Source organism: Symphodus melops (assembly GCF_947650265.1).
Source record: "Symphodus melops genome assembly, chromosome: 1".
Classification (NCBI taxonomy): domain Eukaryota; kingdom Metazoa; phylum Chordata; class Actinopteri; order Labriformes; family Labridae; genus Symphodus; species Symphodus melops.
The window spans coordinates 11,198,610-11,226,384 of NC_136691.1; the positions used below are offsets into that span (position 1 = coordinate 11,198,610).

A 27,775-nucleotide genomic window follows, 5' to 3' on the forward strand; every position below is an offset into this window, starting at 1 on the left:
TCAGATCCTCCTGGGATTTCTGTTGTATAACCATGAGCATGCAGTCGTTGAAAATGATCGCCTCGCTTATGGAATAAAAAACAAAATAATCATGTTTTCATGTTTGTTTTCATACATAGCAGATTGACCGTGAAATAAGAGTCATCCTTAGGTTAGAATCAAGACCAACACTTAGCTCGCTGTTTAAAAGGAAAAAGAGGCGTTTGCTGACTTCGTCGACTGTCTGCTGTAGCTGACAGCAACACACAGTGCTAACCTTCTATATTTGGGCACGGATGTTCTACGTCATCGCGCTGTCTGCAAATAAAAAAAGGAAAGCACGCACTGACGTCAGAGCCCTGACGTATACTTAACCTTGGCAACAGACGGAACAATAAATAGAGCCAGTGGAGTAGCAGGGAAAACTGCCATTCCTTAAAGAAGCTAATTTGGAAAATGTTATTTGTGTGTTGACTCAATATTTGTTGACTCTAAATGTGTTTTTTATCTCACTTACTTTAATGTCGTCGTGGAGGCATTTGAGTGTGTGTGCATAAACAGGAAATTCAAAGAGTAAAACCAACAATTAACTGAATTGAAATATCACTATATTTTATTTACATATCTTAAAAACAGCAATCATAGTTACTTTCTCTGTAAAAAAATAAATTGAAATTTCATAAATTAAATCCACTAATGTTTTCACAGAAAACTTTATGCTATAGACCACTCAGACCATGATTAAGACAAAGCACGTCAGTTTTTAGTTCACAAAAAGTTCACAATTTCTCACATTTCATCAACCAGAAAAACAAACTGGATCAACAATAACTATTGCTCTGAAAACACATCAACACTAAAACTTTTTTTTGTTATTCAGCACCAGAAAATATGAACTTATAAGAACGACTATGTGGTATAACTTGAAACATGCTTTTAACTTGCTACATTGGTGTAATAGGCAAGTATAGATACAGGTAAAATCATAAATAATTGGTTTATGTCTTTTCCATAGCCCTGTGATCTGCACATCTTTCTCATACATCAAGAAAAATGTGCTCAATTGTAAAATGTATTTAAAGGGCCAGCAGGGTTGGTGAGCTGAGGGAGTCAGAAGACTGGTCGTTACTGTTACTTCCTCTCCTGTGGGCGATGCCACAGGTGGGGAAGGTCTCTGCCTCTGGGAAGGTAAACATAAAAGAAGATGTGAATGTGGTGCAGGCAGGTGTGCATGTCACCACTGGTGTGCATAAGGGCTCAAAGTCATTGGTATTTGCTGATGCGTGAAGGGGCTCCCAGTCCTGAGCTGTGTAGAGGGAATTGGACAGGTCAACTTCTGGAACTGAGCGAGCTGTCTCCATCTCTGTCTTTGCCAGCAGATCCAGAGACTCCTCCAGGACGGAGGAGTCCAGGTCCGTCATTTTTACCGTGCTGCCGGAAATGGTAGCAGTGGATAAGATGGAGCTGCTGCTGGAAAAGATGGAATGGGAGGCTGAGGTGAAGGTTGGCTGGCTGGAAGAGATGACGGGTGCAGCTGGAAGGGTGGTCTGAGGCTGCGGGGAAACCTTGGTGGAGTGGCAGGAGTGAGCAGGAGAAATAGAGGTGATGGAGAACTCTGTGTCAAGCTCTGAGGGTATTTTACAGATGGGTTGGTGCGCAGCCAGAATGAACTCAAGCCTCTCCTTCTCTTTCAGGAGATTAGCAATATCGTTCTGCAGACTAGACTTCTCATCCTCAAGCTGATCAGTCTCCTGTGACGGGGAGAAAAAGAGAATCTGGCGTTAGCTTGGATAGCTTGAATAACAGTGCAGGCTTTGGTGTGAATATATTTTAACGAGTGTTGGTAAATTTGTGGCATACTTACAGATTGCAGAGTGTCTGTAAGCTCTCGCCTTCTGTTGCGGCATTTTGCTGCGGCCTGCTTATTTCTTTCCCTACGAATTTTCTTCTTCTCCTCCTCCTCGGGTGCTACCTGAAGACAAAAAAAAAATGAAGTTAAACCTCCAGCTCTTTAATAAAAAAAAACATGCAGATGCAAGATGTTATATAATCCTTGAAGTTCATGATATGATGATAATTACCTGTTCCATTCTGCCCCTTTTCAGAGAATTGTGAGCCTTGGAGGCTGCAGACCTCATGGCTGGTCTGGAATAGGCAGAGCTCGGGCTGGAGGTGTAGGGATGAGCTCTGTGAGAGGGGGCCACTGAGGAGATCAAAGGCTGCACCATCCACTGCAAGTCTGGACTTGTTGAAATGGCTGTGACAGTGGGGATGAAGGAGGCACTTGATGCAGTCAGGTCAGTGTAATCCTGTGTGGAAGACATGAACGAGAATCATTAGTACATGTTGTCAAGTCTCTGGAGGAGAGTGTGCAGCATTGCAGGGTGTATATGAATGAAACATCGGGCCTATAAAAAGCTAGGTGGGTTAAAAATATCCATATGATGTCAGCTATGACGTTACACTCTCTCAGAGGAGTTTCCAGGTGAATGAATGAAGCTTGCCTTGCACAGTGAAGCGCAGGTCAAATAAGCTATGTGAAAAGCAACTGGCATATATATTATTATCGATCGATCAGGCCCTATTTATTATTAATAAACTATTTGTTAAACTTACACTTAAATTTTAACCTCACTTAGTCTTTCCAGCGTCTTTACCGCTTTGCAAACAAATAAATACAACCTTTAAATGTTAATTAAAGAACCTACAATAACATTGGTCTGGACCTACCTGAGACTGGGGGGATCCCATGCTGGAGTAAGATCCGGATGGTGAGTTAAAGTATGCGAGGTTGTCCCCGGACGGAGATGCAGTGCTGCAGCGAGAGGAGGAATCGCACTCCGTGTTGAAAGCGGTAAACATCATATTTCCCCCAACAAACGGGCAAGGAGATCCAAATAGACGAGGAAATGTGAACTGCAGCGAGGATATCCTTTGAAAGGGTTTGTTAGGTACTCTGAAACTCTGCTCCCGATATCTTTTCTCGTACTGTTACTCTGCTACTGAAAAGTTTGAATGCCACCTCTGGCAACTCGCAGCGCTTATAAAGCTTGAGACCGGACCGTCAAATGACGTATACAGAAAGGGGAGCGCTCCTAACCCGACACCGCGGGGAGAAAACACAAAAACGTTCACTTAACAACGCAGACAAAAAGGCAATATCCAGCTCGCAAATAGTTTTAATGCACTGAAAATCGAATATAATGTGATTTTTTCTGCCGTTAGATGCGAAAAATTAACGTCTTCATATCATTTTAAACGTGCCTTCGAGAGATGGAATATTCCAGAAACGGTATCCCCAACACGTCATTTTCCAAATATGGTGCATCCTGTAAAAGGGGCGGACCTTGCTGGGAAATGCACCATCCGAGTGGCCGACAGCAACATGACGTTATTGAAGACAACAAACACCGAGGCTGTTGTGAAAACTGAAGAAGTGGGACAATGGTCAGCAAAAGTACATCCTACACACTAAAGTACATCAGAGGTAAATTTGAACATGCAGATTTGTCTAGTATAAATAACGAATGACAAACATTGAAAATTACACATTAAAATACCACCTAGACCATGAACATGACTACAAGTGAATTTTATCTGATTTTAGGATGATATCAATGCATTTTTAAGCCTAATCTAAAATCTACCATGCATCATATCCAATATATCATATTTGTTTGTTGGGTTCATTCTTCAATATGTTCCTTTTCATGCATAAATATTCTATGCAAACTTCTAAAGCATCATTGCACATTTCGTGTTGTTGCTATAATTAACAGCAAAATAATGTGAATAGGTGACATTAAAATCACCCAAGACAAGATTTTATTCACAGGATTTTTAAACAACTGTTATAAGCCTCTGTCTTATGTTCATCACAACACACATAACATATATCATCACCACTGATGTCTAAGTCTGCATAACAGCATTTTAGATGTCCACCATATAAGAAAGTTATTTAAAACTCTCCCTGAAGAAAAGGCTACATCAGGGTCTCCAGTAGGCAGTACCTCTTGACTTGCAGATTTAATCCTCATTCAGCTACCTCCTTGGATTCATCGACTGTTGGATCTATCAACCTATATTCTGTCAGAGTTCCACCACTTATACAACTCCACCTGCTGTCACTTTAATGCAAAACTTGTAATACAAAACTTTTAATGTCCCAGCCACTCTGAACATTACAGCTGAGCATATTGTCTCAACAAAGCCACACGTGTTACTCGTTCATCACCTCTGGCTTGATTGAGCAGAAAGCCATAAAGCAGTGCAATAATTATTGGATATTAACAAATGTATTCGCTATCTGTGAGTTGTATCTGCTAAGAAGCCTATTATACACTGACAAACTTCCTGTCATTTGCAAAGACATTTATTTATTGAAAGATGTAAAGGGATTGTTGCTCTTTTTCCTACAATCCAAAACAATGTAAACATAGTACATGCTGTACTTCATAAAATGATGTCAGTGCAGACGCAGTTAGTTGTGTACTCTGCCCTAAGGCAGTTCTTGTAACTTTTGCATGTCTGCAACACAAGTTTGGGCGTGTTTTGGTTGTGCAGCAAACGGAAAACCGGTTTGTTATGTGTACTTTTCCACTTCAGCTTTGGGGATGTCTATAGGCTTGATCGTGAAGGTCTTTCCCAACACTTGTGGTGAGAGGGAATCCTCATGCCTCTCCATTTGAGATGTACACAACAAGCACATCAATGACTCCGCAATCAGTTTCTCAGTTTCTTTTAAAAAGTAAAAACAGACACACTTCCATTCTGTAGGGCATTCATGTTTTCTCTCTGATCATCCATGTCTAAATAATCTAAAAATACCGATTTTATGTTGCTCTTTAGACATTTGGACTAAAATACCCCAATACAGTTTTCATATTAATTATTCTCTGGGCTGGCTGTAACATACATTTTGAGTTGCTTTTTATTTTTCTATTAACAATCGATAGAAACATAACTATTCTTGAATGTCATTTTTTATGAAGTGACCCTTTTTTTACATAGTCCTTGTATACAGGTGATGCAGTAAAAATATAAAATACGTTTTATTAAAAGTCTTTACATGCTACCTATAATTAATTGTGCAAAGGCATCAATGTAGCTTAAAGGATTGGTGCTCTTGTTCCCGCGCTCCTGTTTTGTTCAACATTCTTGGTTGCCCGGGCAACACTCCACCCCTTCGCGTCAGTGACGTCGTCATTTTGCCTAGCAACAACGATCGTGTGTTTTGTAAAGAGTACTCACTCGAGACAGTAAAACAAATTCGGCTCTCCAGCGTCGTCTCGAGGTTATGTCAGCCAGACGCCCGGAATTTCTGGTTAAATGAATCAGTAGCAGAGTGAGAGCTCTGTTTTCATTGTATCTCTCAAAGCCTGCCTCGACGGTGTTTACAAAATGAAACTGAAAACCAAACAACGTTTAGGCTACTTTGTGGATTTTTTAGCACTTTATTTGAATGGTTGGCAATTACAGCAGTTTACAGTTATGCGATGCTGAGTTTGAACTATAGACCTAGTTTACTTTAGTAACTTGTAGAAGAGATGGAAACTAGTAGACAGAGATTATATCTGCTCATGTAGCCAATGACTAGAAAAATGATTTCTAGTCTATAGCCTAGCCGACTTAATTGAAACAATATTGTCAATAATTAAGATAGAAATTTGCATAGCCAGCTATTTCAATTTACGGCCCAAAACAACAAAGCAGATTCTGACATTGATGAATCGGTCGTAAACATATATCTTAACTTTAAATAGGCTATTTGGGTAAAGTTTCTGCTCTACAAACGCTCATTTTATCCTCGACCTATAGGTCTACTCGTATTTTGGTTTTATGTTATAAATTTATAAAGACCTTTTCATAATTTCAAAGTAATGCTTGGGTTTCATGACACAGTAGCAGAGCACAGCTAATTGTTTGCCTAGTTTAGGCCTTTACGTGAACTTCCAACGCTGACGTCACTGACGCTATTAATAAACACCGCTCTTTGCACCTTCACGATCAGGATGCTTTGGTAAAAAAAAACCCAGGTCTTTGTGTTATGAGGGGTGTTAGCGGTCTATTCGACCTTTTACCCCTCTGGTCTTGAGCCGCTGCATGCTGAATAGGCTCACATGGACCACCTAATGATGTGCCAGTAAATATGGCCGAATGGGGGCTGGGACTGTCGGGAAGTCGGGAGCGCAGCCCCTCTGAGCGGGGAGAGGCCCCCTCTATTCAGCGTCTATCGCTTTCACTCCAGTGGATCTGTGAAGTCATTTCAACCTAAATATAGCATATGCAGTTTATACAATCCCCCTTCTTACAAGGCTCACACTGGCTTTGCGGGAATAACGCTACAGATGGCATTGGTGTTAAAGGCTATAATGGTCTCCGAGATTTTACGAGGGAAATTGCCAAAATAGGAGAAATCGACGAATGAGCGAAACAAGAAAGATACAAAAAAAAATAGGTTAATCAGCATGATACCATCAGAATAATGTTGGTGTAAATGTATTTGCAGAACATTTGTTCTAAAAAGGTGTATGCAACCTTTATATTCACGCACAAGTCAGCAGCATGGGTTTGACCTCCTCTTTTTTTTCTCACTCACCGACGCTTATACCAGGTGCATTTCATGATGGAACAACCTATTAGAAGGTGTTTCACTTTTTCTTTCGTAAAAAAAAGGGTGAGTGGGCCAAACATAGTCACACACACTCGTCCATCAGCGCGCTCTCCCTGCGCAGTCAGCGCACCCCCTTTCTCCGGAAACACCATATATGGCTCGACTAGTCTATTCGACGATTGGCTGTTACCGCGACAATTCTGTTGCTGAAGCTTTATTCATATGCAGAGACAGGTGAAAGCCAATGTGATATCTGGAAGGCACTCCATAAAGATAGCAGCTCATAATTAATTAGGTGGGGTGGTAGGAACTATGCAAAGTCATATTAATCATGCTGATTTAGGATACAACATGTATAAGAAATTGAGTTTGGTTAATGCCATTATTACTGGTTAATACTATATTATTGCACGGTACAGACCTTACAATGTGTATTAATTTGTTTAATTGAAATCATCTCTCCTCTTCTTGAGAAAAAAATTCTATTGCAATGCTGCAGTAAAATTTAGGTACATCGTGTGAACATATGAGGACACAGAGAGAACATCACGTAGCCTATATGATGCAGATGCTGCATACATGATGTGACGTAGTTCATTCATGGCGATGGGTACCTCATGCAATAGGGGTGTCACTTAACACATACTCGCGATTTTTCTCGACAGATCTAAGGAAATAGAAAAAGCTTCGGCAATATGATAATGCTGATACACTTGATTTACTGACTGGTTGTCTTTTTATTTCATTTTATTTTAAAATAATCTCTTATTTGTCTTACTTACCCTTCCCCGCGTGAAATGGTTCAGTCTTACCACACAGATTTCATTCATAAAAATCCGGCTCACTATAAAAGGCGGGCCTCTCCACTATCTGCACAGTTGTCCTTTATGAAGCTGGCAAATGAAGCAAGAAAGGCATTAAAGCGTACATTTTTCGATTTAGAATAGATCGACTGCACTCGCTTTTTATGCAGAGATGTTAAACCAGAATATGCATCCAGACTCCAGCATTGAGTTCGACTCTTCGTCCAGCTGTAGCACAGCATCGCCTGGCGGGGACACCCCTGGGTGCAGCCAGCATCCTTCTGACTCGTTTTCATCATCAGTGGACAGCGACAAGGTACAAGCGGATCATCTAAAGAAATAGGCTAATCAAAAAAAACATTGGCAGTGCAGGATAATTTATGCATTATAAGGTGCAAAAGGCTTGTGTGTTGGTATTAAATGCTCCCACATTTCCATGTAGGCTACATTTCATAGACAGCCTGTTCCTGAACATTATTACCGTTCGCTGCTTAAGAGGCTTCTTTACAAATACACAGACTGAAGAGTCTCTGTTTCTGCAGCACAATCAGTAATGCAATGTACACATACTGTACATATTTATGACCTTTAATATAGCCTGAAATTGTGTTATGATGACTTGATGTTAAGAGCATGAGCATGTAAGTAGTTCTGATGGATGCATTGTATATATTTTGTCTTTTTGGCATTCCTCAGTCAAATGGTGAAAAGGCCTGTTTTAAGAATACCTAAGGTCATCATACGGAGATGATTCCCAAGTCATCAGATATGATCTAAATTGGGGTTTGACAGCATTCATATGTTTTTTTTCTCTGTGATCTTTGCTTTACCAGGACATTGATACCAGTGTAGCAGAACTCTTTGTTCCGACTGTAACTGCAATCTCAACCTCGCCGGATCTGAAATGGATGGTGCAGCCGACAGTCATCACATCTGTCTCTGCGTCCGGCCGTGCGAAGACCAGAACTCAAAGCAAGGACCAGTCCTCTGTCTCGGGAGGAGCAAACAAGGCAAAGTCCTCAAACAGGAGAGGGCTGAAAGATAAGGTATGTCAAATAGAAAGCTTAATTCAAGATAAAAATAATAATAAAATAAAGAAGACCATGTTAGAAATTAAATGTCAGTTTAAAAAGTGCGGACATATATCAATCAAATTGGCCTATGAAATCAATCAAATCAAATCACATCTATCTATCTATCTATCTATCTATCTATCTATCTATCTATCTATCTATCTATCTATCTATCTATCTATCTATCTATCTATGTCAACCAACCAATCAATTAGTCTATCAATGATATGAACATACAAAACCTTTCATAAACCTATTTCATCTGCCAAAGCCTAATTAATCTGGCAGAAATTTAGAGACGTGAGTTATCGCGTTATTATCAATAGGACACGAAGAAGGGTGCGTGTGTGTTAATGTAACATGCACGTTGGGCGTCCCGGTGTAATTAGATCGCTGCTTGTAGTGGTGACCAAAACATTACTTTTGCAATAAGGAGCACAGCCATGTTAATAAGGAGGACGATTAATCGCAAAAAAAAAAAAAACGTGCGCGCTCACGTGCCTGACTGGACAGTGCCAGTGTTGCAGCATTTTAACGCCTGAACTGAACGGGAGCGTCTGCACCGATCAGTATTCCCAGCATACACTGCGACGAAGATTTTTCTTTTTACCTTTTTGGCGAGAGGAAATATGTTATCGAGCCAACTGCTGATATGGCAAAAACGAAGCAGGATGGTTATTGAATTTGGTGATTTGTGACTGATTCCAGGCAACGAAAGAGGAGGATGAGAGGAGGAGGATCAGGAGGGAGAGGAACAAAATCGCTGCAGCAAAGTGTCGCAACAGACGGAGGGAGCTAATAGACACTCTGCAAGCTGTAAGTATGCTGCTTTATGTAAACAGAGATTGTCACACACCACGTGCAGTTATCCAATGATGCCTTACACGTAGGCCTAACCTGTGATTAAAGATGACAGGAGCATCACAAAGATGTCTGCTTGGCAGTGTTGCAGTGTGAGTGTTTATTCCTTGATTTTCTTCCTCCTCATCTCAGGAAACTGACATGCTTGAAGAGGATAAGTCTGCCCTCCAGACAGAAATAAACGACCTACTGAAGGAGAAGGAGAGACTGGAGAAGGTCTTAGCCTCCCATAAACCCTCCTGCAAACTCCCAGCAAATGATGAGGAGGATGTGGAGAAGGAGGCAGACAATGAGGATGATGCTAACACAATGCTACAGGACCCTCCAGCCTCCCCTCAGCTGCTTTCCATCCTAGAGAATGTAAAAAGCCCAGAGGGTAACCCAACTGTTGCAGAAGTCCCTATTGGTCAAGACATGGATGTCTCATGCATTCCAGCTGCAGCTATTTTGGGCAACTCCAATATCCTGCTGTGTTCGAGTGCAGAAGAAGAGGCCCTGGAGGACTTACAAGGAGATGAGCTGGATGACTTGGTGCCAAGTCTTGAGATGGCAGTGACTCCTGATATGGCAGCATCAGTCCCTGACATTGACATGAGCAGCCCTTTCTGCCTCTCAGACTGGGAAACCCTGTACAAGTCTGTGGCAAATGACCTTGAATCTTTGAACACACCAGTCATGTCTTCCAGTCCCACTTGTAGCAATTATCGCACAGTGTTTTCCTTTAATTTCTCTGAGATTGATTCCTTGTCTGAAGACTTTGATGACCTCAAAGGCAGCCTAGGTGCATCAGAGTTAATGAAAGAAAATCTTAACTCTCCAACACTTCTGGCCTTGTGAATGCAAAGCATGTTATGCAATGATGTATCAATGAACCTTGAACCTTCAAACATGGTTCAAACTACTTTTTGAGGGTGCCAAAAACATACCGAGCTGTAGGACCCTTAATGCTTATAGAACTACTTGTTCTTTGTCTGTTATTACATTTATAAATGTAATAACAATATATTGTTATTACATTTTCACCAGCCAGCAAGCTATGATCTCTCTCGCTCTCAAATAATATCATGTGAGTTTTGGTGTTGTGAAAACATAAACATCAAAGGTTGTGTTGATGACATGTTTCTGTGGATGTATCAGGGTTGATCTCTTCCATTCTGTCTGTGCAATTCTCTGAAACAAGAATTTTTGCTGGTAACAAAAATGCATGCAAATAAAAGTCATCTGTGTTCGGAGAAGAGGTGGTATCCTATGTTTAAAGAGAATTAAATGTGATGTGAAGTTAGATGAAGCTCAGTAGCCTATAATGTACGTGTTATACTGTTGACAAAGTTATGTTGTAGCCAACATGTAAAATTAGCAGGGTAACTGACGTGTAGCGTGTAGGTGTAACATCTTGCCGTAAGGTGTCTCCTAACTGATATTTTCAAAAAATGATCATGTTATGTATTTTATCAAGATGTATTTTATGACATAGTTTATTTTTTTACTTATCAAATGCAAAAAAATGGTGTAACAGTGGAAATAAAATTAAAAAACAAAGACTGTCTTGCTTTTGTTGTCATTCTTGAATAAGAACGATCCCGTGACACAATTATCAGTCTCACAAAAATATCATTAGCAGATGTCTAGTATGCTACTGTAAAAAGGCTATATGTATTTATACACACACACACATATATATATATTCCGAGAAACCAAAATGTCCTACTTTATATAGTTTCAAAGTTCCTTTTAACATTTTGATTTCATGACATTAGAAGTTCATGAGAACCAAAGGTTTTGGAAAGGGAAAGTTTTGTCCTTGCTAAGTTTATGTTTTTCTGTAGCATGATGAATATGGTTTACTACTACTGAATGAAGCTCCAACACAACTAAGCCTTCATAAATTATTTCGTGATGATTCCCCTCCTGTATATTGCTTCCTCCTGAGGTAAATAATCTAAGTGAACTTAGGCTAACATCTATTGGTAAAGAGTAAAACAAAACAAAACATATGACCAATCAATTCCAATCTGCTAATAAGGATAACGTAGCATGATATGTTAACACGTAATATATTTAGCTGTAGATTTAATAGATCATGCTGTGAACCTAATAGCCTATCTGCATACTGTCTATAAATGTCAATGTGTCTATTTTTGGAAACAGTATTACATAAAGTGCAATCATTGCGGGAATTGTCTTTAAAATGAGTGGGAGCGGTAGAAACAGCAGGTTAATTATTTATTCATATCTCGTTCTTGGCTCCACTGGCCCAGGGAATCCAATTCTACAGCTGCAGTAGGACGGTGCGCGCTCTGCGTGACGTCAGCACGCGAATACGAATACGTCTCACTTCCCCTTTGACCATGTTTGGGAACTGCAGTTGTTTTGTTTCCATGGCGACGGGTATCATGTTTCGTGGCTTGCGGATGTTACCGGAAAAACAAGGAGCAGGCCGGAGCATGAGCAGGAGTGTAAACAAACTTCTTATCGCATAACACAGCGGACATCATTGGTTTCATTAATTTTTAACAATGCCAATGTTTTTCTCGGAACAGTAAACGGGACATTTAGGGGGCCCAGGCTGATTGGTTTCGGTTATTAGTCTAGTTTTTTAGTTAGACCCATTGAAAGGCATAACATCATTGCATCACTGTGAGTGCATTTAATGTTGACTTATCTATATTCTGGTGAAAAGATAAGCTTTTTGATTTTTTTCCAAATAAACCTTACGCTTATACAACATAAACTACAAGTCAATGTACTGTTCATTTAAGTTAGAGATGTTGTATTTTCTTTAATCAGTAGGGGGAGCAACAGTACGAGCAGTGTCAGGAATCAATGGAGCGCCTCATTTTATGGATATTTATGTTTGCATGTGCCTCGATGCACTGCTTCTTTTTAAAGGGACGACTGATGGGCCTGTCAACAGCTCCAATGTCTACAGACTTACTTTCTGTCCACTCCACTTGTTCCACCACACTTTGTGAGTCAAGCAGTGTGATGCTTGTCACCGCCTGGTATAAAATTGTAATTATCACAAAGCTGCAGTTCACAACCAACCATCAAGCCACATTGTTGTTGTGTGCTATTGGAAACGAACTGAGGATTAGGTATTATTTGTCGACATTTGACCAAGAGAAATATATGTTGTTTTAAAAAATTGTAGTGGTTGAGTTTCACATTCAAATTTAAACCTAACTAAGTGTTATTAGCCTTTTGAGCTATTTAGAGTATCAAAAGTCTAAATATTCTGCAGACTATCATATGTCAGGGTTTTAAATTTGTTTACAAATCTTCTTGTTTTATTAGTATGTATGATTGATAGTGTCATAAAAGTAAATATAGCTGACAATATGGAATTATTTCATAATTTATTTTTTATCTGTACATTATAATTGACAATAAATTCAACAAACAGCTGTCAGGAAAAAGTAGAGGAAATTAAAATACACTGATGAACTTTAGTGAAAACAGTCAAATTAAAAAAAAAATATAGGGCCTCTTGGTGACCTCACATAATCCCAATCATACTTCAGCCTCAGCAGAGGTAATATTGGCCAAATTATGGTTGTTGTTTTTTTTCAGAAGGTTGTGGCTTTTTTTCTTCTTCCAGAAACATCTTTAAATAACACGTTAATACCATGTACACGAAACCAAAATTAGTGATTTTAATCTGCTAGGGCTTAGTGCTTGATATAATGTTAACATTTCCTGGTTTGTTTTATTTATACTTTTGTTTTTATGTGCAACTATGAACTTTGCTTTAAAGCAATAAAACGCCTGCTGTATTTGAAAAGTTCATACATGCAGCTGAAGTTTAACAGTCGTGTAATGTTGTAAAAAGTAATGCTCCGAATTGGTTCCCTCCAACCAACATCAGCACACTGTCTTAATATGTCTCACATGGAAACAGATCTCTATCTTTCCATTATTTGTTTTGTGCTCACTGTTTCCACCTTTGTTATCTCATCCTCATGCACCTCTTGACCGCACTGTGTTTCCCTCTGCTGCGATATTCCCAAGGAAGTGCTATATTTACAGGGATAAATCAGTGTCATAAAGGTTCCTGGAAGACTGGGTCACCTGACTTCAGATCATGCCACCAATGATACAATAAGAAGAAAAAGACAATGTGATGATTTGATACTTTATTTTGCACTTACTTACCCCTTACATTTTCACAACTGTATCATTAATTAAGACTGTGAATTGTATAATGCACTTTTTATAGCACTGGACACATCTGGATACCATTTATCAACATTAATTCCAAATAACAGCAATTTTACTAAAACAGAAAAAGGGTCAGTATAAGGGAGGAAATGGACTGAACTGAAATATTAACAAATGGCTTGTTATTTAAAGAGAGATGACTTTGAAAAAAGGGTTTAAATTCAGCATATTAAGCAATTTGTGAAAGAGGTGATTTGATTGGCTCATTGAATGTACTATGAATTCAATAAACTAAAACAAATTGCTCTTATATTTTTGTGTTTGTTAGACCAGAGCACATTTTCTTGTGTCCTCATTCATGAAGACAAGAGAAGATGGTTTTATAATAGAGATATATTGATTTTAGTTGGGACACTAATTGCAATTATGTACACTACTATTTAGTACAATAATTTCATATAAGGTCAGGCACACATTTAGGTCTAATTGCAGACATTACAAAATTGCTCCACTGCAGATTATCACATAAACTATAAGGATAAAAAGTGCAATTTGCCCATAAACCTTTGTTTCCAAAAGATGGGAAATTGTGAAATTTGAAAATTATTCCCAAAATGTAGAACTTCTGCATACAGTTTTAAATAACTCAGTGTAAAACTGTACATCTATAAAAATATGCCAGACAAGTTTTGTGACAAGTGTCTGAGATTATTTTGAAAGAGGGAAAAAAAAGGAAGGTAGGAAGGAAATTTAATGAAACAACAGAAAAAATAAGTCAAGTCCATATTGTCTGCAGAAGGTCGGACAATGAGTCAGAATTATGTCTAAGGGTGTCTGGTTGCTGGGTATTTCCCAACGATGTTTCTTGATTATTGCTACAAAGCACTTTAACATGACCTGAAGCTATACATGTGCTTTTAGTTTAAATCAAAGAATTTGTCTTGTTTACATCTTTTTAAATCAATGTGGATGTTAAGTATGAAGGACGTGTGTATTGAGCGTGAAGTCATTACATTTTGAAGCCTACACAGGAAGAAGAACTCTGAAAAAGTTTTGCAGTACTGCAAAACCACAAATTGATCCCCCTCTCCATTTATTACTCAAGCAGCTGCGAGAAAGAGAATCTGAGATTATCTTTTAATGCAAATACTTTTCTTGAGGATCATATGGTCAAAAATTTAGATTGTCATGTCATTGAGAACTCTGAAACCTAGTAAGTACCTAAACGCTTCAATTACTGCACTGTGTTTTATATTTTTTCACATTGAAAGTGAGTTTTTACAATTAAATAATTAAAAAACTTCCCTTGAACAAATGAACATGCCTTGAATACATGGTCTGCATATTCAGACTGGTATATGTTTATTCAGTGTGCCATTGCCGATGCTTATTATTCTTGGTAGCCACAACACCCTCTTAAAGGCTTAAAGTGCCAAATGAGCAAGCAACATGTGTGTCCGAGTACTGAGTGACATCGCTGCCTGCCTTTCTGCATTCATGGAGGAATCCAGCTCAAAGTATAAACCTGCAAAGAGGGAAAACCTCTTAACTGTGTAACCAAAAGATGTTCAGGACCCTCCTGTTTTATGAAATCTGTCTGCCTGTTGGATCAGTTCTGCTTTATTAACCCCCAAATTCCTCCCCTGACATTTGTCATCTCTGTGAGGAGCGACTGTGACGCACTGCCCCCACTCGACCTCCCCTCAGATACGAACATAAATCACAGCAGAACCAAATTAGAATCTAAAAAAAGGAACAGAGTGGAGTATTTTGGTCAGCCTTTAATAACTCAGCTGCTTGTTCGAGGAGGAACAGTTGAAATGATATTGTGTAAAACCCAACGGGGCCAAAACCTGAGATGTAATAAAAGCTGCACAGTAATGTAAGTTGAACTGTTTAAGTTGTTCTCTTCTTTGTGATTGCAATATCAGGGAAACGCCTCCAAAATTTTCAGTGTGATTGGTATTGTATTGTAGCTGTGTTTTGATTGTCTGAGATTTGGAACATAATTAACAAGTAGATTTTGTTCAGATCTTGCCACCATTTTGTACATCATTATACATTAAAACCACAATGCATTATTCATGTACAGCTTCCATCAAAGAGATCATCATTATCTACTTTAAACCAACACATTTCAGTCTTTTGAGATGTCCAGTGGGATGTAATTGTGCCTGTAAACACAAGAGGGAAGCAGTACAAAGGGTCCTCTCAAGTTTTCTGGAACATTCAGGAACATTCAACTGAAAAGGTTTGACATCATTTTTGTGATTTAACTCAGGCGTTCATTTTCCTCTCCCCTACGAATTAAAAAAATTGAACCCTTCTGTGAATTTGTCTAAAAAAAATACAACCCTGAAAAGTGAAAATATTGAGAGAGTACATGATTTACTATTGTTATGCCATTCACTGCACATAATGTCTTAATTCCCTGCATAGTTAACTTCACCAGTCATATACTTGTATATACCCCCTATTGTAATTTTACATTTATCTAATTTATTCTATTTCCATTTTCATTTTTATTATGTTCTTCTTCTACTTGTCTTGTGCTGCTGCAACACCAGAATTTCCCCTCTGGAGATCAATAAAGTATCCTTTATTGATCCTATTCAAATGACGAAGTGTTCTTTGTTTTTTTAAATAAATGCCTTTAATTTTTTTTAACGTACACTTATTTAAACAAGAATGACAGAAAGCTTTGAATTTGTGAATTGGCTGCAAGCTGTTCTAACAGTAAGTTTGTGACTTTAATGAGTCATTTAAATGTAAGAAACTATCAGCTAAACTACATCCCCCTTTAATCCCAAGATGTCTGCTAAATTCATGCAACTCAAACAAAGACTACAAATAACAGCATGGTCTGCTGGGTATCACACTGCGGGTAGGGAATCACTAAGAGATGAAAGATAAACTGAAGGACTCTGGCATATTATGGCAAGTTAGTTCATATAAATGGTTTATTTTTTTCAGACTTTTACCTTTCTTGTTTATTACCAGTTTAAAGTCAGATCCACTTAAAACTTCTATGCAAGTTCTTTACAGTAAGCCAACAGTCACGAAGTCCATTTCACAGGAGGAAGTTGCAATAATAGGTTTTTAAATACGGTATGTAAAGAAACAAGGTAAGGTGTAGAGTCTTAGATTCCTTGCACTTACACTCTTATCTATGACCTCCCATGTCAAATCTCCTTTAATGAAGGTTAAAAATATGTGGAATCTCAATTTTTATTCCTGGCAGGACCGACATTTCATTACTCCCACATTGTGTCAAATAAAACACCTGCAGCTAAGACATGTGTTTATAGCAATAACGAACTGAGTCGTTTCTGGCTGCAGGCATGTGTTGGCTATTTCACTCACCCTTTATCCCCTCCTCCGCTGAAACTTTTCTCTCCTCGACTCTGTGTATGTTTTTTTTTTTGGGGGTTGCTAGGGGTGGAGCATATAAACTGTGTGTGTGTGTGTGTGGAAAGCCCTCCTCTTACATTATTTTCATCCGTGCTTACGTACGGGAGAGTACTTCCGCATTCCTGAGCTCTCACAGACAAGAGAGCAGTACTTAAACGAGCTGATGCAACGACCTCAGCTAGTCCCAAAAACCTACATCCGTCTCGCAGCTCCCTCACCTTATTACTACTGCGGATTTTGGACGCACAATAGGTAGGTCCGCATATCAGCACATCAAGACAGCATTATGCCATTGTTGTTTGCCTTGCTCTTGCTCGTTTCTTTCCTGGAGTGAGAACATATTGTTTCTAGTTTGCGTGTTTTATATATACATGTATACATTTTTTTTTTGCACTTTTCTGACCACGTTTATAACTTTAAATTGCCCGGGGTTTTATGCGCCGTTTGAGTCAGGTTATATACAACTAACAGGATGTGTTTTCAATGATTTGCTCGTTTTAAAAGTCTTGGGATTTTAAAGTTTAAAAACTTTTCGTTGCTCTAAACGGAAAAAGTCAATTAGCGCCACTTCGTGCCGCCGCAGCCGTTAAGTATGTTACGTTGTCGTGGCAACAGTCTCCTCACTGCTCCGTATTTACACACAACATGAGTTAAAGGACGCGCTAGCTGGAGTCGGACTGCTGGTATTTTCATCGCAGGAGTTTTAATGTCAGTGTTGCTAAACAGGGGAAGTCTCGGTTAGCCAAGTGAATGTAGTTATGTAACACTATACCCGCCGCACGCTGTGGGTTTTTCATATGAGGCTAGCTGTTAGCTCAGAGAGCCTGGTGCACCACACTACATGCACTCTGCACAGATTTATTATTATTATTGTTCTGTTTTACAGCAAAGTAGCGCCTAAATTAAAGCTGTTATTACTGTACTGCCCTGTAGGTTCGTGTTAGTTCAGACAGGTGCAACGTTAGTCTTCTACTTTCACTGTTACTATTAGAAACATGCTGCAACACAGCAGGCTTAAATTGTCTGTTAGATAACCATATTCACGTGTTTGGATGAATGGACTTACTACTATTAAGATTGATTTATTTCTATGATACAGTACCACACTTTTCTAGAACACAAGTTTGTTTACAGTTTTAAAAAAAAACAGATTCACCCCAATATTTTCAATTTACATTAAATACGAACAAATAAATACACAAACATAAGAAAAAAAACATTACCGTAAATAAGACAAACATTTTTTGACACTTAAAGAAAAAAAAAAGAGAATAGTTTTCATTTGATGTTACTCAGTCATTTCAGTTCTCTTTATATCACCATATTCTATGACTGATCATTATTATGTTATTACATTTCCACAGTGTCCAAACACAGTTGCATCATTGACAGAAGACAACTGGAAGGTTTTCTCTGAGTAAGTAAGGTGCATTTTTAAACACATTTAAGTTGAATTCATTAAGAACCCCTCTTGAGTCTCACCATGTCCTACACTGAACAACTTATTTTCTTGCATAGCCAGTTCACAGTGTCACACAATGATGTCAATTACATGTGAAGTATGTTTGGCAGCGTGCAAGTACAGCTAGGGATGTGTGCTTAGATTGGTTTGATTAGTAAACGTTTGTGGTTAAGCATAGTTCATATTCTCTGCATGTTTCTGTTTCTTTCCTGGATACGGGAAACTGTTTGGCATGTGCATGCTACCTTTACATATTAAATGTCTTCATGATCACCAGATAGTCCAATTCTTTCCCTGTGTGATGAGTCAGTAAACATCATAGCCCCGTCTAAATGGGGATCTTTGAAAAGATTTACACATTACTGTGTAACAGGGGCACTGGCAGTAACCAGAACCTTAGTTATCTGCCCCTGTTGGCCTAAATGTTAAAGGCCAATTTAAGAATGGTAAAAATGATGTGGGGTCTTTGTAGCTTGCAAGTTCATAGGTTCAGTGTTTTCCTAGTGCATGTTCCTCAGCTGCTGCGGTGCTTGCTTGTACAGCGACATGCCGTGCAGGGGAAACTATTTGTGTTCTTTATATATATGTGTTTCCTTTGTGTCTTTATCTGTGTTTGCGTGCGTCTAAGTGATCCAGTGTGTGTTGCAGAGGGTTTAAATGCCCCAGCGCCTGCCCAGGCACATTGGTCGGATGGTTCCTGCATAAATGGAACGCTGCTGTGGATTAATGGGGAAGGGCTGGCGAGCCGACAAGCGGCGCAGGGCCGACAGGGCTGAGAGGCTGGACGTGGGCGCACAGAGTTTATTTTAAGTAGAAATGCCTTCCAGTGTGTCTCTGGAGAACTGGAATTGCCAAGGTGCACCCCAGTACACTGAATAGATAGCAGACGCATTGCAGGCGAGCCAGCCAACTATGCAACAACGAGGCTCAGTGATACTAATACTAATGCTGGGGGAGCAGATATTCACTGCTGCATGTATCACATTATCAGTCTCACATTGTAGTCCCTATAAGCTTTTCCACATGGTCTGTAAAAACAGTTTCAGGACAAGCTGCATGTGGAAGCAAACACCCAAATGTCCAGAGGTGTAACAGAGAAGAATCATTAAAGTCTGTCGGGTTGTCTTTTCAGAAAAGAGCCCAGTAAAACTTGATTTTAGAAGGCCCAGGCACATAGTTATGATTTCCAGATTGCCTGAATTTTGTTCAGACTAAGGGTTAGTCTTCTCTATTTGCACAGAAATAACAGCTCAGTGACTAAACATGGACCTAGACAGTGGTCTTTAGCTCACAACGCTCCACAGCAACAAAAGCATTAAACATGTAGTTTACTGCAGAAACTTGTGCTTGTTGAATCAGACCCAGCGTCAGATAGATGAGGAAATGTAAGAGAACAAAGTGTGAGGCAGCATAAAAGTGACAACCCCACATTACGCAACAACCGTGATTGCCTCAACAGGCAGCCTCAAATCAGATTTTTCTGGACTGGGTTGGCCAATATCTTGATAATCAGGGATTTCATGTAACTTACTTTGGATTTGTCATAGACGTGAACTCCATACGTCTGAAATGGCTTTTGTCTGCAGTTTGTATTTCGAGTCCTTTAATCCACGTCTGAGCCAAGTCAAAGCTCGCTGCAATGCAACGTCTAATCCTGACTTGCAATGTGGAGGAAAACGCTAACATTATAATAAGTCAAGCAGGACCACCCCGGTGCAGAATATAGATGTGTGAGTGTTTGAATGGCATGAAGCAGGTTGAGCAGGAATCCAGCCAATAATCACATAGTAATGTTTGACTGCAGGCAGCCACAGTGCTCTGGCTTCGTGCATATCTGCAGGTGCTTTGTGTTTCCGTTTGCCTGAAAAAAACCCAACTTGTAATCTTACAGTGAAGTGTACAATAAAATGCAATAGATAAACTTCCTGCTCTCTTGTGTAATCTCATTGTGAACAAAAGTGGCCTCTGCTGCAGCCAAGATCTCGTCTTTATCAACAACGGGGGTTTAATATTCCACGCGGCTTTGAATTGTTTGGGGAAAATTAAGTAATCATGAAAAAAAAAAACATCCATCTATCTGTGGCAGCTTTTCAGCCCTGAAAAACTGAGTAGAAAAACAGATTCTATTTCCTGTTGTCATAATCAAGTTGATGACAGCAACATGATCAGGACAGCAGCCAATTTCAGGGCATCTCTTCCCTCCTCGTCCCTCCAACGACAACATAATGAGGTGTTGGAGGAATGAAGATTCTGTATATTTGGACTGTCCTGTCCTCGAGGACGGTCGCTGCCAAATTCCCTGGTTTCCTCAGAGGATTGCGAAAGTCTGTAACTCAACACACAGCCTGATGGAGGGCAGACGGTAATGATGATCGCTCAGACCTTGGCCACAAGAGTGAGAGAGCGTGCCTTGGCCTGATCCTTTTTTCGTTTTTTTTTTCTTCTTTTTTTTGCTCATTGTTCATTTTCAGCACTCGTGTAGCGTTTGAGCTTCAGGAGCTGTTTGCGTGACTTTTGCAAGATGCTGCTGTGTGGGCTGTGCAGTGCCTTATTAGTCCAGAATTAGATGTTAATGCTGACAAAAAAAAAAGTGGCCTTGGAAAGTTTGCATACCACGATCCGGTGATTTAATGTTCAGCAGTCTGGCAGCACAATAATGCAACGTTGTGTCTCAGGCAAAGATAAATTAGAAAGCAATTAGATTTGACTCCTGCCTTTTAAAATGACCAGGCTGGTCGAGGTTAGCGGTTTGTGGGCTCCTGTTAAAAAAAGAAACAGTCTATAAAGGTAATGAGGAGCCTTTGAAAGTCCGCAGTAACCCCTCGCCTTCAGCATCTCTATAGGGGACGAGGATAATAGGGCCTCCAGTCGTGCTGCTGGCTGTTGGTAAGGGTCTGAATTCCTCAGCTCTGCTAATTGCGCTCAGGAATGACTCAGGAAATGGACACATTTACTCAAGCTGAGGACAGATTGAGTGTGTGAGCAAAGAAACCGGTCGGATTGTAACTAAATATATATATATATATGAGGACACAGTGATCGCCTGCACATATATAGGGCCCCTCACATACACACACTCTTCACACACACCTCCAGCTATCTGCTCTCATGCAGTGAGATTAGTTTTGGCCTGAAGCCAGAGACCTACATCGGGCACGGTCTTATATTTCATAACTAATACATGACATTTCTGCTCCCCGCCCTTGGCTGCAGCATGTCTCCTCTCAGTTTAGCCTGGAGAGAGGCAGTGGAGCCGGACTGTGTAGGTGTCTTTGTCTGAGCCTAGTGCGGGCCTAAAAGGCTGTGGCACTGGCTTTTCTGCTCCAATGCAAAAGCACAGTGGCGGCGTTGCATCATCAAATGCTGACCGCTAATCCTTCGTCTACCACTGACAGAGAAGAGGAGAGAAAGAGTACACTATTGAAAAATGCTAATTGTCACTTTGACTCATGTGTTCGGGTATAATTAAACGGTGTGAGTCCGATGCGTCATCGAACTTTCCCCTGTGCCGTACAGATGATACTTCTCATGAATTCATATCTCTGAGAGAACTTTTGAGGCGGGACTTAAAGACACTTGTGTGGCAGGTTGAAAGCCTCATGAACAGATGAAAAGAAATGCTCTTTTTAAAGTCGTACTAGAATCAAAAGACTGTCACGTCAAGACTCTGTTTTGTGTTTGAGTTGACTACAGGACTATAAATTGTCTGTGAGTCACTTTATTTTTTATAATTGATAGACATCCTGCTCCAGACAGCTTTTCACCTTTGTGTTTAGGCCTAAGGCAAATCTATCTCTGTGGGATTTCTATGATCTGATCTGTCATAGACAAATGTGGGGTTTATGTATGTTTATGTACTCAATGTTTCAGTGTGTGTGTGTGTGTGTGTGTGTGTGGTAAGTCTAGTGGGAGCTGCATGTCTCAACAAGACATAGCCAGGAATGGGGGGCTTTCCTTGCAATATGTCTGGCTGAGCAGGGTTGTATTACAATGTACTTTATAGGAGCCAGACTAATAGACATAAAATACAATTATTCCTGAATTGACTTATTTTTCTAGTGTCAATTTCCTTTTAAAAAATCATGTTTGTCCAGAAGGGAGTCTAATCTGAATCTGTACACCGGTCCTTAGTGTCTGGCCAACTTGAAACTGGACTCCATTTTGGCTCTGAAAGTGATTTACTCAGTCATTCCTAATGGGCGCTTCAGTTCCTGTGGCTGGTCTCTCGGCACAGGGTGTAGTTTGGATTGCATCTTTTAAATTCCAGCAAAGTTATTGGTCGGCAATGAGCAATGTATGAAAATCGTAGCATATTGTAATGTTGAACATGTCGGGGCTTTTCTCTGCAGAGTATGGCTGCATCAGAGTGCTTCTATCAAATCCAGTCTCTCAGTTTCTGCAGGCCAGAAAGCTATATCACTGTCTGGCAATTTTTGAAGCGTTCTCTCTCTTTGATTCACCTTTGGATCAGCAGCTTACCTTATGGTTTGTGTTGCTCTTAGACAGACGGCCGAGAGAGAAGTCTTTGGCAAGTTTTCATTCCAACACTTCTCCCGGGACAGAAAGAGAGAGTGAATTTAGTTTGAGACAGATATTTACCAGGGCTGTCTTGTTCTTTTCCTCTCCAGTAAAAACAGCAGCAAGCTGCCAAGTGCAGTGTAAATGGGAGTATACATACAGGGTGTGTGTGTGTGAGGGGCTGAGAGAGAGGGAGAGAGGGAAAGGGCTGTCAGAATTGAAATAATAAAATGCCTCATTGGACACTGGCTCCACAGAGGAACGTGTCCTTGAAGGGACTAAATCATGCTGGCTGAAGGTGCTAAGCAACAAGCAGCAGCCTGACACTGAATGTACTGTGACCCCTCATGTTGTAGGTAATAATAATAATATGAGCAATTTAGATGCAACATAAAGTCATCTGGAGCAAAACATTTGAGATTGACGTTTTACTAAAGCTTTAGTTGTGCTTGACTTTTTTTTTCTTTTTTCTGCAACTTGAAGATTGAAAAGCTCGATGAAACTGCAGAAACTAAAAGTCTACAGCATGATATGACATATCTCCGAGTCTTACAGCAGTTAAGAATAGATTTCCTCCTGTTAAAAGTGAGCTGGTTTCCACCGTGCTCAACGGTATACTCCAGTCCGACTGTAAAAACATTTCGAGAGCAGCTCATAAGCAGGGTGGAGTACATTAGAATAGAGTTACATAACTTTGTTTTTTTCATTACCTCCTTTATGGCTTTTGTAATAGAGCGTTGTTCAGCCCTTCAGCAAAGAAAGAAAAACTTGGTTTAACTTACAATACAGTCCGCCTGTCAGCTCGTCAACCACGAGCAGCGTCAGCTGTTTCCGCAGCGCCTCACAATAACCGTCTTTGTTGGATCCATATGAGAGGGGCTTTGTGTGGTTTGTGCCCCACCTGCAGAGGTTTGGGAGGCAAATGTGAAATAGATTGTTAGTGTAGAAGTCATGCTGATATTATCAACCGTTTTAAAGTCCTCATACTTTTTGGTCTAGCTGTTAATCCTGCGTGATATTTTGTCAGAGGGCCAAGTTTTTTTTTTTTTTGAAGAATCAGTTTAGTTGTATCAGTTACGAGGGATTTTTCTTCCATGTATTTGTGTCTACTCAGATCAGCAGAACATGTGCAATGTACACAGCTAAAGGCTCAACTATTCCTTCCATACTTCAACTTTTTAACTGCATTTATTTTCAATCATTTATACTGAAGAGTGAGAGAAACAGCTTCTCTAAAATTCCGTCTTCTCGCGCCTCCTTTGCAGGGATGGGCAGGGTACAGTCGAGTCATGTTTCACTGTTCCCCTCTGTAACATTTGTTTTTTATTTGGCCATCAGAAGTTTTCCACCGCTTGGTCTAACAGTAATTAGAGAGCCTTCTTAATTCTTCAGCCACTTCCTTTAGGTCTGCACAAGTTCTCCTTTTTGTTCCTTTCAGTCCCTCATTCCTCTCTGATTACATTTTTTTTTTTTAAAAAGTGCCGTGGTAAACCCCTCCAAACGATCCCAGATTGGTGAAAGACGATGTTGGTGGAATGCGCGAGTGTTAACATGATTGCTTTTGATAGCCTCTGAATCCTCGTTTCAGAAAAAGGTAGAGGAACATTTCAAATGGAAACCATCCTGTGATTGATCAGAAGCACAGCCAGTCTGAGTTCCATGGTTTCTCTCTGCAGAGCTGTGTGTGTGTATAGCTGCTGACAGTGTGAAGTAGTTTTTTTTTTCTTCCACCAGCTGCTGTATAGAAAGATAACACAGCTGTGAAAGCTGTTGACGTTTGAATGTGTTAAAGAAGACAGCAAGACAGGTTTAGAAAAATGTTGACCCAAACAAACGAAGCAAACGTCTTTAATATTGTTGATGTATTGTTCACTATGCAACCAGCTTGTTGTTTTGTGATTTTATAATGTACTGTGCTTTAGGAGTTATTTTAGCCTGCTTGAATAAACCAGGATTTAAAAGGTATACTCAGCTGCATTAAATATGTCTAGAGTTTTCACTGTGAGCCAGTCTTCTTTTTGGCTAATTGTCCCCTCTCTTTCTTTTTTCTGTCTTCTCACAGGGGCGGCGGAGGCGGGGTCGGACATGATGCCGGGACAGATACCTGACCCTTCGCTGGCGGCCGGCTCCCTGCCAAGCCTGGGCCCCCTGGCAGGCATCTCGGCCACCACGCTCACCGATCAACTCAAACTGGCTGACTTCCGTCAGCTGGGCGCCATGTTGTCCCCGCTTCACTTCCTGGGGAGGCTGGGGAAGAGGCCGCTGGCCATAAAGACTGAGGTGAGGAGGAAGAGCAGAGCAGGGGGAAAAAGAGGAAATGGTTTAGTCATAAGAGTGTGTGAAAGACGTGTTTCAGGTCGCAGGGTGTCAGATTAACAATGTTTCACATCCTTCTATCAAGGAAAGTACAGTCTTTTTCTTTCAAACAATATGTTGCTCTGGTTTTACCCCAAAGAACCAACACTCTGATGTAGTAGATTTGTGTTTATTTGATACCCTCTAGCACTTACAACAAGAATTCCATTGCGCGTTGCACAAGAATTTTTTGCCCCATCTAGATGATCACAACTATTGGTTGTATATTTACGTGCTTGTCTTTGAATAGAATATGGTAATTACAACTTGTTTCCGCTTACAAAACACCCTAGTCAAATGCCTTCTTCTCATAGTAATAATAAAACACTGTTTGCAGATGGATGAAGATGAGGACAGGCGGAAAAGGAGACGAGAGAAAAACAAGGTAGCAGCAGCACGATGCCGAAACAAAAAGAAGGAACGAACCGACTTCCTTCAAAGGGTGAGTTCATGACACAGCGAGAGCAGACCAGCTCAGGGTGGTAGCTACAAATAGGCTGACTTCAGTTAACCCTGAACAGCTGATTTGTGTTTAACTGAAATCAGCTGAATCAACTCCTAACTCAGTCAGGCTTATTCAAGCCTGGTTTGAATTTTTTTTTTTTCTGAAAAATTTTCAATAGTCTTCTTTTCAACATCCCTCTCCAGGAATCAGAACGCCTGGAGATGGTGAACTCTGATCTGAAGGCCCAGATTGAGGAGCTCCGTATTGAAAGGCAGCAGCTTATGGTGATGCTGAACCTCCACCGGCCCACCTGCATCGTAAGGACCGACAGCGTCAAAACACCTGAGAGTGAGGCCAACCCCTTACTGGAGCAGCTGTCCACCGACAAAAAGTGAAACCAGGAATCAACGGGTGCCAAATCCATGATTCCTAAAACGAGCACCACTGTGGCAGCCATTTTTTTTATGAAACCATAACTGGCAATACATTTCTAAACATGCACTTGAGCTCCACACTGAGGACTTATGGAGACTCCGCCCAAAGACCGGAGGTTTAAGGGCTTCTTTAGTACTGCTACACGAGCTGGCTCTGTCCATTGAAAGACTGGAAACACCCAGCTTTATCTCTGCATTAAGTGTTGTTGTTGACACCTATTGTGCCTAGCTGTTACTTCAACCCTCTCTGCATAAAGGGACCAATGGGAACAGTAGAGTACGAATGGAAACAACAGTGAGGAAACACACTAATGTCAATATGGTGCTCTAATACAAAACCCCATTGTAGATTGTGTGGCATTGGTTGGATGCAGAGGCCCACAAAGTATTCTGCAGTTTTCTTTTGTATGATAGCCGAAATATACAGGTGTAGACTTCTATAGCATACATTACTCAATACAAGTACACCAGAAGAAGTAGAGGCTGTTTTTGTAATATTGATTCGTACACCCTGCCTCAAACGTGGCAGATACCGGTTGATCCGATTTGTGGTGACGCTGGCGTCATGAAAAGCACATATACAAAAAATGTTTACACAGTTATTTTTTAGGACTTGTTGTCTGTCTATTATTGTTTTTTACTGCTTTGTATACATAAACATATATGAAATGCTTGTTAATCACTTGATGTGATTTGTCTTTTCAATCTTCTCAGTCTGTGTCTGTCATGTTGCGCTGTCAAACAGCTGTGAAAACAAAACGGAAATCTTTTCAGCTGAGCGGTATTTTAATGTCTGTTCTGGACTTATGTATGACTCTGGTTTTCTGAATAGATTAAATTTTATTTTCTAACTACAACCAAGATTACACTGTTATTTACACCATTAGACATGATATATGTTCACTGAAGTGAAATGAAAGGGGATATAGTTCTTCTCAGTTATTATACCACAACTTTTAAGAAACCAAAATTGTGCGTTTTGTTTGTTTTTTTTTGTTCTAAAAATCTGGGTTTAACTATCATTTTATAAATGAGTCGATTATAATCATTCACAACAGCTCCTATAGTTCAGGACTCAGCTGGAGAACATTTTCCCTTCAGCAGAATTAACAGGAATATGTAGACATTAGACAGCGGTTTAACTGTTTTCCCCTCATTTACGATTTGCTTTTTCTTCAAAGAGTATCAAGTGTATTCTGGGTTCATTATGTAGATATACTGTATACATATTATCATTGGCAGTAGTAGAAGAATGTACAGAGGTTGGTTCACACTTGAAGAACAACATAACTACGCCCTTATAACACTGATAGATGTATTTGAGTTGTCCGCTGAACAAATTGTTTTGATTTCCTCTTTTTTTATTGCTTTGAAGTACAGAAAGTACATTATTTACCAAGACAATAATAGCTCTTTAATCGCCATTTATATGCACTTCTATGATGAGCCTAATCAATGAGTTGACTATCAAAAAGGGTTCATAAATAACACTTTGATAGTCAAGTTTTGACAAAGAACACCTGATCGTCAACAGGGTGATCTCACCACAACACTTAACTCTGTAACTCTAAAACCTAAAGTAAAGCTGAGCTAATATGTTTCAAAGACAGGAACAACAGATAAATGGACTTGGTAGTTTTTTTTCTAGTCTTCTGACCAC

General features: G+C 39.9%; 3 protein-coding genes across 5 annotated transcripts; 2 read left to right on the forward strand and 1 right to left on the reverse strand.

The window, feature by feature from the left end:
* Nucleotides 1–570: 570 nt before the first annotated feature.
* Nucleotides 571–3,021, reverse strand: fosab (v-fos FBJ murine osteosarcoma viral oncogene homolog Ab). The gene is made up of 4 exons (XM_079371865.1): nucleotides 2,710–3,021; nucleotides 2,061–2,288; nucleotides 1,844–1,951; nucleotides 571–1,730 (listed from the first exon to the last, which is right to left on the reverse strand). The coding sequence occupies exons 1-4, from the start codon at nucleotides 2,842–2,844 to the stop codon at nucleotides 1,056–1,058; spliced, it is 1,146 nt and encodes a 381-aa protein (XP_079227991.1). The 5' UTR covers nucleotides 2,845–3,021; the 3' UTR covers nucleotides 571–1,055.
* A 4,434-nt stretch (nucleotides 3,022–7,455) lies between these two features.
* On the forward strand, nucleotides 7,456–10,861 carry LOC306838723 (protein c-Fos). The gene is made up of 4 exons (XM_079367069.1): nucleotides 7,456–7,714; nucleotides 8,232–8,444; nucleotides 9,180–9,287; nucleotides 9,465–10,861. The coding sequence occupies exons 1-4, from the start codon at nucleotides 7,571–7,573 to the stop codon at nucleotides 10,167–10,169; spliced, it is 1,170 nt and encodes a 389-aa protein (XP_079223195.1). The 5' UTR covers nucleotides 7,456–7,570; the 3' UTR covers nucleotides 10,170–10,861.
* Nucleotides 10,862–16,942: 6,081 nt separating this feature from the next.
* On the forward strand, nucleotides 16,943–26,972 carry LOC306824267 (jun dimerization protein 2-like). 3 transcript variants are annotated; one of them, XM_079344348.1, is made up of 5 exons: nucleotides 16,945–17,153; nucleotides 18,266–18,318; nucleotides 24,944–25,161; nucleotides 25,574–25,678; nucleotides 25,885–26,972. In XM_079344348.1, the coding sequence occupies exons 3-5, from the start codon at nucleotides 24,967–24,969 to the stop codon at nucleotides 26,074–26,076; spliced, it is 492 nt and encodes a 163-aa protein (XP_079200474.1). In that variant the 5' UTR covers nucleotides 16,945–17,153; nucleotides 18,266–18,318; nucleotides 24,944–24,966; the 3' UTR covers nucleotides 26,077–26,972. The 3 variants fall into 3 exon arrangements, with proteins under 3 accessions (XP_079200476.1, XP_079200474.1, XP_079200475.1); XM_079344349.1 differs by lacking the exon at nucleotides 16,945–17,153 and adding an exon at nucleotides 17,522–17,609; XM_079344350.1 differs by lacking the exon at nucleotides 18,266–18,318 and having other exon boundaries at nucleotides 16,943–17,153.
* Nucleotides 26,973–27,775: the final 803 nt, after the last annotated feature.

Excerpts from the sequence above, each read along its gene's own strand:
- fosab (XM_079371865.1), bottom strand. The coding sequence starts at position 2,844 with ATGATGTTTACCGCTTTCAACACGGAGTGCGATTCCTCCTCTCGCTGC. Across the intron at positions 1,952-2,060 it reads AAAGGGGCAGAATGGAACAG|GTAGCACCCGAGGAGGAGGA; the intron begins GTAATTATCATC and ends TTTTGTCTTCAG. Across the intron at positions 1,731-1,843 it reads TTACAGACACTCTGCAATCT|GAGACTGATCAGCTTGAGGA; the intron begins GTAAGTATGCCA and ends TCCCCGTCACAG.
- LOC306838723 (XM_079367069.1), top strand. The coding sequence starts at position 7,571 with ATGTTAAACCAGAATATGCATCCAGACTCCAGCATTGAGTTCGACTCT. Across the intron at positions 7,715-8,231 it reads CATCAGTGGACAGCGACAAG|GACATTGATACCAGTGTAGC; the intron begins GTACAAGCGGAT and ends TTGCTTTACCAG. Across the intron at positions 8,445-9,179 it reads GGAGAGGGCTGAAAGATAAG|GCAACGAAAGAGGAGGATGA; the intron begins GTATGTCAAATA and ends GACTGATTCCAG.
- LOC306824267 (XM_079344350.1), top strand. The coding sequence starts at position 24,967 with ATGATGCCGGGACAGATACCTGACCCTTCGCTGGCGGCCGGCTCCCTG. Across the intron at positions 25,162-25,573 it reads CGCTGGCCATAAAGACTGAG|ATGGATGAAGATGAGGACAG; the intron begins GTGAGGAGGAAG and ends CACTGTTTGCAG. Across the intron at positions 25,679-25,884 it reads GAACCGACTTCCTTCAAAGG|GAATCAGAACGCCTGGAGAT; the intron begins GTGAGTTCATGA and ends ATCCCTCTCCAG.